The 10,848-nt window shown below is 28.1% G+C and overlaps 2 protein-coding genes across 3 annotated transcripts; one reads left to right on the top strand and one right to left on the bottom strand.

Annotated features, from left to right (window-relative positions):
- Positions 1–2,675: 2,675 nt before the first annotated feature.
- LOC111679610 (protein smoothened) lies at positions 2,676–7,263 on the top strand. The gene is made up of 5 exons (XM_023441193.2): positions 2,676–2,999; positions 3,071–3,515; positions 3,579–4,060; positions 4,335–4,955; positions 5,017–7,263. Exons 1-5 carry the CDS (start codon positions 2,986–2,988, stop codon positions 6,809–6,811), a joined length of 3,357 nt encoding a protein of 1,118 aa, XP_023296961.2. The 5' UTR covers positions 2,676–2,985; the 3' UTR covers positions 6,812–7,263.
- A 1,768-nt stretch (positions 7,264–9,031) lies between these two features.
- LOC111679616 (androgen-induced gene 1 protein-like) lies at positions 9,032–9,958 on the bottom strand. Of its 2 annotated transcripts, none has more exons than XM_046956480.1 (3): positions 9,777–9,958; positions 9,473–9,714; positions 9,032–9,358 (listed from the first exon to the last, which is right to left on the bottom strand). In XM_046956480.1, the coding sequence occupies exons 1-2, from the start codon at positions 9,927–9,929 to the stop codon at positions 9,496–9,498; spliced, it is 372 nt and encodes a 123-aa protein (XP_046812436.1). In that variant the 5' UTR covers positions 9,930–9,958; the 3' UTR covers positions 9,032–9,358; positions 9,473–9,495. The 2 variants fall into 2 exon arrangements, with proteins under 2 accessions (XP_046812436.1, XP_023296967.2); XM_023441199.2 differs by having other exon boundaries at positions 9,032–9,438; positions 9,497–9,714; positions 9,777–9,954.
- Positions 9,959–10,848: the final 890 nt, after the last annotated feature.

Raw genomic sequence — 10,848 nt, 5'->3', positions numbered from 1 at the left:
TTAAAAAAAAAAAACTCAAAACCAACCCAAATCTAAAAACTAATGTAACTAACTTTAAAAAAGTCTTTATTAAAAAAACAAGTATTCTTCTTTTTTATTAAAATTATCAATACTAAATAATAATTTATTAACAGAAAAACTCATTCTTTTTATTATGTTTCATTTCTTTTTTAATTTTTTTGTTTGTCTTTTATTTAAATCTTTGTTTTTTAATTTTTTCCATTTGTATTTGTTAATTATTTGTTATTTGTACTTTTTCTATAATTTCTAGTCTACCTGAAACTAAAATTTAATTTAACTATTTTTTTTTTTTTTTTAATTAAAATTCATTTGGAATCTACAAAAATTTTTAGTTTTAAATGAAATAAATATATATTTACTTTTTTCTAAAAGAACCTCGAAATAAATGTTGTTTTAATAAAATCTAATTAAAAGATTTTTGTAGTTACGAATTTCTAGTGAAATTTTGAATTTTTGGTGAAATTTTGAATTTCTAGTGAAATTTGGAATTTTTAGTGAAATTTTGAATTTCTAGTGAAATTTCGACTTTCTAGTGAAATTTCGAATTTCTAGTGAAATTTCAAATTTCTAGTAAAATTTCGACTTTCTAGTAAAATTTCGAATTTTTAATAATATTTCGAATTTCTAGAGAAATTTCGAATTTCTAGTGAAATTTCGAATTTCTAGTGTAATTTCGACTTTCTAGTGAAATTTTGAATTTTTATTGAAATTTCAAATTTCTAGTGAAATTTCGAATTTTTGGAAAAATTTATAATTTCAAGTGAAATTCTAGACTTCTCCAAAATGCTTGAAATTGTAGAGTAATTTCTAGTGAAATTTTAGATTTCTTGTGAAAGTTTGAATTTTTAGTGAAATTTCCAATTCGTATTGAAATTTCAATTTTTAGTAAAATTCGGAATTTATAGTAAAATTTCAAATGGAATTTATAATGAATTTTCCAATTTGTAGCGAAATTCCAAATTTATAGTGATTCCGTTATACTGCTTTTCAATTCAAATCTAAATTTTGTCCATTTCGCAACTTTGGTCGTCTGCATTTCTATTCGTATCTCCAAAATAACAATTTACAAAAATAAATTCTAGTAAAATTTCAAATTTGTAGTAAAATTTTAAATTTATAAGTGGAACTTTAAATATATAGTGAAATTTGAAATTTTTATTTATATTTCAAATTTCTAGTGAAATTTTGAATTTATAATAAGCCCCTATTATGCATTTTAATTTGAATCGAAATTTTCTCCGTTTGACAACTTTAGTATTCTGCATTTCGATTCGAAGCTCCGTCACTAAAATAACAACTTACAAAAACGATCGCAATGCAGTTACGAAAACGACTTTTTCATTAAATTTTCTATTCAAGTTTATAGAGAAATTTCAAATTTGTAGTGAAATTTGGAATTTATAGTGAAATTTCAAATTTGTAGTGAAATTACGAATTTATAGTAAAATTTTAAATATCTAGTGAAATTTTAAATTTTTAGTGAAATTTCTAATACAATATCAAATTGTTACTGAAACTTCGATGACATTTGTAAAGAACATTTAACTTTCCAGTGAAATGTTGATTTAGAAATATAAAATTTCTAGTAAAAATTGAAATTTCCAGTGAAATTTTAAACTTTTTGAAATTTAAATTTTTAGTGAAATTTTGAATTTAATATTTCTAAAGAAATTTTGAATTTAATATTTCTAATGAAATTTTGAATTTTCTACAGATTTCCGAAATATGACTAGAAACGCTAATTTCTGGTGAAATTTGGAATTTATTATGAAAATGAATATCTAGTGAATTTATAGAATTTCTGGTATTACCTAGTCCATACTAGGTAATAATTTTAATTACCGATATTTGTAGGAAAATTTCGAAAATTTAGTAAAATGTATGCTAAAGTATTGAATTTAAAATATTTACTCCCAATATCCGGTTATATTTTATCGCAATGTTAAATTAACAGTTTTCATACAAAAAGTAGTTTAACCGGAAGAATATATTCTGATGAAACGATAACTGGATTTGGAATTAACGGGGTCTAGTAAAATTTTTAATCTTTAGAGAAGCATCATATTTCGAGAAAAATTTTCAATTAAAACGCAAAATGGCATTAAAATGTCTAAATTCCCGCCAAATTACAAATTTATAGTGAAATTTAAAAATTCTACAAATACCGTACTGTCAACTTCTGCTTTACAATACAAAATTATTCAAAATCACAAAAAAACAACAGAAAAGCACTAAATTGGCAACGCTATAAGAACAATAACAACACTAGCAACTCTCTTAAAACATTGTCTCTCTTAAAATATAATAATAATGGTTGTAATTGAAAAAACATAGAGAATTATTATAAATAATGATATAAAACCACAGAAACAAATGTAAATACAAAAGATAACATTAATTAATTGTATATTTATTTTATAATTTAATAAAAAATATTTATTTTATTTTATAAAATGAAAGTGCTTACATCTGGCATCCTAGCATTTATTGCACATTGGGTGGTCCATTGACGTTTATCTCGTCTCTCTGCATTCAGGCGGCTGTCATTTTATTTTTGTTTTTCGCTTATTTTACAAAGTAGAATTTTTGTAGTTATTTTCTGTTAAAATATTTATTATTTTTTATATTTACTTTAAATATTTTACATCTATTTTATCATTTGATTAAAAACTTGTTTAATAATATTTATAAACTTTATATAGTATTATTATCAATTTAATTTAAAAACCTCAAAGTGTAAAGTAATATTCAGAAATGTGTTTAAAATGAAAAGCATCTTGGCTAACCACAACTACAACAATTATTATTGTTGATAATAATAAATATAAACAAAAACATATTTACATACATTTGGAAAATGTTTAAAAAGGTATTAATTAAATAATAATAGTTTTGTTATTAGTTTACATAAAAGTTAAAGTGCTATTAACAATCTGTGGAGAACAACAATTGCAACACATAACTATGGAATCCAAGGGGTAAGTAGCAGCAATAAACTAAATTACTTAAAAACTTCATAATGATTTAAAAATTCTTTGTCGAATCTTAGAAAATCATGGTTCTTGCTAAAATTGTTTATCAATTTTGTGATAATAACATGTTACGCTAGTGCCTCAACTGTACCCATGGGTACGCCCTTAACACCTTCTTTAGCAACATTGGCTTCCTCCTCAGTAGTCAATAGTCTACCCACCATAATACAAACAAAACTAGATCCCATAAATGGTACGAAAAACTTTCGTATCTATGGCGGTAAAAAGGGTAAAGAAGAAAAACATTGGCTAGATGGACGTGGCCTGGGTATGCAACATGTACAGTGTGTACGTAAGGGAAATTGTGAAAAATTAAATTACTCTACTTGTCTGGGTGCCAAGATACCCTATCAATACACCAGTTTGGATTTAACAATATCTCATTCACAAAAGGATGTGCAGGAACGTTTAAACAAGTATATGGCTTTAAAGCATGTACCGAAATGCTGGTCTGTGATACAGGTTCGTAACAATAAATTGTACAAAAATAATTTCAAACCAATAACAATTTTCTTTTAATTCCAGCCCTTTTTGTGTGCAGTTTTCACCCCTAAATGTGAACATATCAATGGTGAAGATATGGTATATTTGCCTTCATTGGAAATGTGTCGCATTACCTTGGAACCTTGTCGTATTCTTTATAATACCACTTATTTTCCGGAATTTTTAAAATGCAACGAAACACATTTTCCTTCAAAGTGCAACAATGATGTGAGAGAAATGAAATTTAATTTAACCGGTCAATGTTTAGAGCCTTTGGTGCCAGCTGAATCAAGTGCTAGCTATCATCCAGGTGTAGAAGGTTGTGGTGTTCGTTGTAAAGATCCATTGTATACCGATGATGAACATCGTCAAATACATAAATTAATTGGTTGGGGAGCCACTTTGTGTTTGTTATCGAATTTATTCGTTGTGGCCACATTTATAATAGATTGGGAGAATGCCAGTAAATATCCAGCTTTGATAGTGTTCTATATAAATATGTGTTTTATGATTGTCTGTTTGGGGTAAGTACATACTTAAACTGTAAAGGTGAAAAGTACACTTTTTATGTAAAATAAATAGATAGATAGATAGATAGATAGATAGATAGATAGATAGATAGATAGATAGATAGATAGATAGATAGATAGATAGGAAGATAGATAGATAGATAGATAGATAGATAGATAGATAGATAGATAGATAGATAGATAGATAGATGTAGATATATAATCTTGGAAGTTTTGTGTACTAAACTAAAAAAATAAGCTAATTTTGTAAACGTAATTCATTTTACAGCTGGCTGGCTCAATTTACACCTGGTTCTCGTGAAGATATCGTTTGCCGCAAAGACGGAACGCTAAGACAATCTGAACCTACGGCCGGAGAAAACCTCTCTTGTGTTGTCATATTTGTTATCGTTTATTATTTCCTTATTGCCGCCATGGTTTGGTTTATTTTCCTTACTTATGCTTGGCATTTACGAGCTGTTGGAAACGTCCAAGATCGTATAGATAAAAAAGGTTCTTATTTCCATTTAGTCGCCTGGTCTCTACCCTTGGTGCTGACCATTACCACACTGGCCTTAAGTGAAGTGGATGGCAATAGTACGGTGGGCATTTGTTTTGTCGGTTATCTAAATCATTCCATTAGAGCCGGCTTAGTTTTGGGACCTTTATTGGGTGTTATATTGGTAGGTGGTTACTTTATAATACGCGGTATGATAATGCTGTTTGGTTTAAAACATTTTGCCAATGACATCAAATCAACATCGGCCAGTAATAAGATACACTTGATAATAGTACGCATGGGCTTGTGTGCTTTATTTTCGTTGGTTTTCATACTAGTGGCCATGGCCTGTCATGCCTATGAATTTCGTCATTCACACGAATGGGCGGAAAGTTTAAAGGATTATGTGGTGTAAGTTGTTTTAATATTCATTTTTTTTTGTATAAATTATTAATATAAAATTTCCTTTTAGTTGTCGCATTTTCTCACCTTTTGAGGAGCATGTCAAATGTAAGCTAGAAACAAGACCTAGTGTTTCTATATTACAGCTTCATTTGTTGTGTCTGTTTGGTGCTGGTATAGTAATGTCCACTTGGTGTTGGACACCCAGTTCGGTGGAGACTTGGAAACGTTATTTGAGAAAAAAGTGTGGCAAAGATGTCAACGAGGAAGTGAAAATGCCCAAACATAAAGTAATTGCACAAACCTGGGCTAAACGTAAAGAATTCGAAGATAAAGGGAGGCTCTCTATAACCCTTTATAATACTCATACCGATCCAGTGGGTTTAAACTTTGATGTCAACGACTTGAATTCCTCGGAAACTAATGAAATCAGTTCTACCTGGGCTAATTATTTACCGCAATTTGTTAAGCGGCGCATGGCTTTAACGGGAGCTACAGGTGCTACCAATAGTTCGAGTCAAGGTCCTCGCAAAAACTCTTTAGATTCTGAAATTAGTTTTAGTGTCAGACATGTTTCGGTGGAATCACGCAGAAATTCTGTTGATTCACAAGTTTCGGTGAAAATCCAAGAAATGAAAACAAAGGTAGCCTCTAGATCTAGATCGGGTCATCATCATCATCACCACCATCATCACTCCAAACATGCGGCAGCTTCTGGTAAAAGATCCCAAAGAAGAAGAGATTTTATTACAGCTACCGGCCGTAAATACAGTGGCAGACGGGAGAGTAGTACTTCTATAGAATCTCAAGTAATTGCTCTGAAGAAAACCACCTATCCAAATGCTAGTCATAAAGTGGGTCTCTTTGCACAAAGTACCAAAAAACATAATTCCACCAAAAGACGTTCAGCCAATGCTGGCTTAGATCCCGCTGATATAACCGAATTTTTAGCCAAAAATGGACAATTAATAATACCATTTTTACAAAATCAAGGCATGACTACAACTTCGGATGAAGAAACTTCAAGGGCTTCATTTAAAATACAAGACTCACGTTTAGATGTCGTTCTCAAGCAGCAGGATTTAAGTGACAATGACGACGACTATGAGGAAGAGGATTTTGGACCAAGAATTGAAGAAATCAATGATTTAACAGAAAATAAAACTAAAAAACAGGCAGCTTATGAAGCTTTAATAAAAAATATGCAAAAATCTAATGATTCGGCAAATAATAGAAATTCACGTAATTCTACACGCAGCAAACAATCGAGAAAATCTCAAGCGGGCTGCTCCACCGCACATAAAAAGTCTCTAAGACGTCACAACAATAATAACAACAACAGTTTAAATTCACAAAAACACAAGTCTTCCAACTCGAAATACGATCTAGACATAACAAATACCTCCGATTTGAATTTACATCTTAAACGTGAACTCTCCATAGCGGCCCATAACAACAATAGTTTATCAGAAGACTCTTATTCATCAGTCGAATTAGATTTACCTCTCAATATTATGTTAAACAGTTCTTACTCGGGTATTTCAACGGGTAAACCAAATTCACGCAATAGCAAAACTAGCTGTGATGTTGGCATACAAGCCAATGCCTTCGATATAGCCACACAAACACTACACTCCTCTTTTGGGGAAGGTGAATTTGAAAAATGTATACGTCAATTGTCCAGTAAAAATCAACATCGTAAAGGTAATCATTATAATAATATTGTTGATAATGACGACGACGATGATGATGATGTGAAGGAAACTTTTGAAATGCATTCATTATTGGGAGGTAAGCATAAAGAATCTGCCATGATATTAAGTGAAGCTGAAAAATTAAAAATGCTTTTATTACCTTCTAAATAGTTATAAAAAAAATATGCAGTTTATTTAAATTTTTATTATTAAATTTGGCTAAAATGTTGCTGTTTTTTTCTGTACTTACTGAAATTTTTCATTACAATTGAAAAAACTGTAAGTTCTAAGGTTGTGGTTTAAATAATATGCAACTAGTGACCGAGTATTTTCAGAATCTCACTAGTGTTCCAGAGAACTTTTTTTTGGACTAACATCAATTTAGGATTTCTTTTAAATATCTCAGGAAGTTTCAGTTCTGGAACATAAATTGTTCATTTGTTTTTCTTAAAACAATAATTCAACCTTTTAGTATGAAAAGAGCAACATTTTGTCTAAGTTACCTTGTAACAAACTAAGGGCGGGTTTCTTACTACTCAGTTAAACTAGGCTTAACTTGCTGTTAGATTAAACTCGAAACAAATTTACGAGGACTTTAACCGATTATTGTGTTTTTCAGTTTTAGATTTAAGCTCAGTTTAAGTTTGTTAGTATTGCCAAGTTTTCACTCAAAGATATAAACAATGAACAGCTGTTTTTTGCAAACAATACTTTTGTAAAATGAAAAATTTTGAAAAAATATTAAATAAACATTTAAAACAATAATAAATAAAACAAAACAAATCAGAAAATTGCAATTTACCCAAAATATTAAGTTTTTGTTCTTCCGAAATCATTGTTTTATTGTTTTTGTTAATTATGTTTTCTCACTTATAACTTGAGTTTAATTGACCAATTACACTCAGTTAAACTAAGATAATAAGTAACTTTACTGATAACTGAAAAACACGAAACATATATAAAACCCGGTTTAACCAAAGAATGAAGATTATCTCTATCAGTAAAACCCGCCCTAAGTAGTAAGAAACCCGCCCTAAGTATTTTCTTTAAAAAAGAAAACTTTATTAAAAAAAAACTGCCTGATGTTTTTTAAAGAAATATTCATTTTATTTGTTATACGGATTTTATAATTTAAGAGTCATTTTTGTAATTTTAATACTCATTAGTTAAGTTTATTCAAAATTAGAAATAATACACTGACGATTCAAAATATTTTATTAAAAATTTTAATATTAAAAAAACGCTACAATTATTGTATATTTAAGTTTACAAAAACTTTATTTTTAGTTTAAGTTAAAATTCTCTAAATTAAGATTGTAAATTATGTTTGTAAATGCAGTAAATTTGTTATTCTTACTGGACTATTTGAGGTCGAAGTTCTAATTTGTTTCAGATAAAAGTGCTGCTATTTTAAATGAAAATAAGTATTAAAACAGAAAATTATAAATTTTCATAAAGCATTTTGTTAATATAAGTTAAATTCTAGGGATCAATTAAAAAGTCAATTTTAAATAAGCATTAACTTTTTTATTGGGCATAAGAACTTTTGTTCATGGACCCAAAAGTCCCATAATGTCTCCAGGAATAATTCAATTAGATGTGCTATTGAGAAATAGTGAAATTAGTATATAAACGAAGATATGTCTTCAGGAATCATTTAATCAGATGTGCTATTGAGAAATAGTGAAATTAGTATATAAATAACGAAGATATGTCTTCAGGAATCATTTAATCAGATGTGCTATTGAAACAACTTCACGGTTCCAAAAAATTTTAACTACATTTACAAGCGATAACGTTTATATACTTTTTTGCTCATTTATTTATCAAAATAGCAAGACTATTTATACCCTACACCACTATAGTGGGGAGGGTATTAGCGTTTGTGCTGATGTTTGTAACACCCAAACTTATTGGTCCTTGACCCACCTTAAAGTATACCAATCGGCTCAGAATTACTTTCTGAGTCGATTTAGCTATGTCCGTCTGTCCGTCCGTCCATCTGTCTGGAAAAAATTCAACATAAAAGTTTCTTTATGAAAAATAAAAATTTTAAAAATATACTTATGGTGTAGAGTATTATATGGTCGGCCATACCCGACTATACTTTGTTTTATTTTATATTTTGCCCTCTTCCCAATAAGTTAATTAAGTATTATAGACAGCACAATTTTTTTACTTAAATATCAAATAATTTCTATGGTAAAACAAAAATAAGACTGTTATATAAATCATGATAAAAATATGATATTTTTATCATGATATAAACTGTAAACAAAACATTTATATATTTTTTTATATTAAGATTTTTATTTTAATTTTATTTTAAAAAACAATTAGAAATTGTAAAGAGAAAACAAGAATTAACAAACAAAATATAATTATGTGCCTTAAAAAATTAAAAAAAAGAAATAAAAGATTTATAAACAAAAACAGATAATTTATTTAAAAATTACTTTAAAATTTTTTTTCAAACACATCTCACACACGTCTTGTGTATTAATTCATATGACCATATGGCATTATTAAGAATTTCACCCAACATATAAATTATAATCACTTGTCCGAAAGCACTACCGAAATATGTATACAATTCTTTAAGACTTTTATCATTCAACAAAGGATAAACCCAAAAACCAGCAAAATATTTGATACAATACAACCACAGGATATAGCACAAGATATATGATAAAATTATCATTAAACCCGAACAGAATTCTGGATATTCACGAAACACCAAAAACATTTCCGAAAACATTAATAGCATAACATTTGTATGTAAAATATGTAAATGCCAACTATTTGAAAAGTAATCAATATAAAAGTACTTACTTCATCAAACTTATAACAACTTACTAGGGTACAACTGCATCAAAAGATTGTGGAAATATAGCATCTTTTTTAGTTAAATATAAAACCCAAAAATTAATGCTTACAAATACGGCCAAAGGAAATGCTAAACCGGCAAAATATATATCCATATAGGCAGTCAAAGATTCTATTAATTCCTTATTCAAACAGCCTGTAATAATATCTCGTATAAGTGAGATTAAAAAATAGCCATATTGTATAAACTAAAATAGATAATTATAAACAATTTTAAATTGAGTTTCTTTCTCTTTCATGGCAAACTTACCATATTTTGTATGGATAAAAATTTAAATTTACCACCAAATTTATGATGCCATTGAAAATTGCTGACCGGAAATTTTATATAATTGAAATCATAAAATATACCAAAACCCGTTACAGTCAAAGCCATTAAATGAAAAATTAATTGTAAAATCATAATCGCAATTTAAAAATAAAAAAAATAAAACATATGAGAATTTTGCTTAAAAAATATCAACAAAAAATTGTTTTGAAATATCTGAGTTATAGTTTTTTTTTTTTTTTTAACGAAAACAGTAAAAATAAGTTCAAATGGAAAATAATTAATTTTCGAATCGAAATTTTGTCCGTTTGACAACTTTGGTATTCATCTGTCTATCTATCTGTCTATCTATCTGTCTATCAATCTGTCTATCTATCTGTCTATCTATCTGTCTATCTATCTGTCTATCTATCTATCTATCTATCTATCTATCTATCTATCTATCTATCTATCTATCTATCTATCTATCTATCTATCTATCTATCTATCTATCTATCTATCTATCTATCTATCTATCTATTTATCTATCTATATATCTATCTATCTATCTATCTATCTATTTATCTTTCTGTCTGTCTATCTTTCTGTCTATCTATCTATCTTTCTGTCTGTCTGTCTGTCTATCTTTCTGTCTATCTATCTATCTATCTATCTATCTATCTATCTATCTATTTATCTATCTATCTATTTATCTATCTATCTATCTATCTATCTATCTATCTATCTATCTATCTATCTATCTATCTATCTATCTATCTATCTATCTATCTATCTATCTATCTATCTATCTATCTATCTATCTATCTATCTATCTATCTATCTATCTATCTATCTATCTATCTATCTATCTATCTATCTATCTTTCTGTCTATCTATCTATCTATCTATCTATCTATCTATATATCTATCTATCTATCTATCTATCTATCTATCTATCTATCTATCTATCTATCTGTATATCTATATATCTATCTATCTATTTATCTATCTTGAATTATTTTAAACTATTTATACTTACACCATATATTCCTACAAATAATCAACAAAGTATTTG

This window comes from Lucilia cuprina, chromosome 2 (assembly GCF_022045245.1).
Source record: "Lucilia cuprina isolate Lc7/37 chromosome 2, ASM2204524v1, whole genome shotgun sequence".
Classification (NCBI taxonomy): domain Eukaryota; kingdom Metazoa; phylum Arthropoda; class Insecta; order Diptera; family Calliphoridae; genus Lucilia; species Lucilia cuprina.
The sequence above is the reverse complement of the archived record's forward strand: the minus strand, read 5'-3'. Positions and strand labels throughout refer to the sequence as shown.

Excerpts from the sequence above, each read along its gene's own strand:
- LOC111679610 (XM_023441193.2), top strand. Across the intron at positions 3,516-3,578 it reads AATGCTGGTCTGTGATACAG|CCCTTTTTGTGTGCAGTTTT; the intron begins GTTCGTAACAAT and ends TTTTAATTCCAG. Across the intron at positions 4,956-5,016 it reads AGTTTAAAGGATTATGTGGT|TTGTCGCATTTTCTCACCTT; the intron begins GTAAGTTGTTTT and ends ATTTCCTTTTAG.
- LOC111679616 (XM_023441199.2), bottom strand. The coding sequence starts at position 9,929 with ATGATTTTACAATTAATTTTTCATTTAATGGCTTTGACTGTAACGGGT. Across the intron at positions 9,715-9,776 it reads TTTTATCCATACAAAATATG|TTTATACAATATGGCTATTT; the intron begins GTAAGTTTGCCA and ends TATCTATTTTAG. Across the intron at positions 9,439-9,496 it reads TTTGATGCAGTTGTACCCTA|TTGGCATTTACATATTTTAC; the intron begins GTAAGTTGTTAT and ends CTTTTCAAATAG.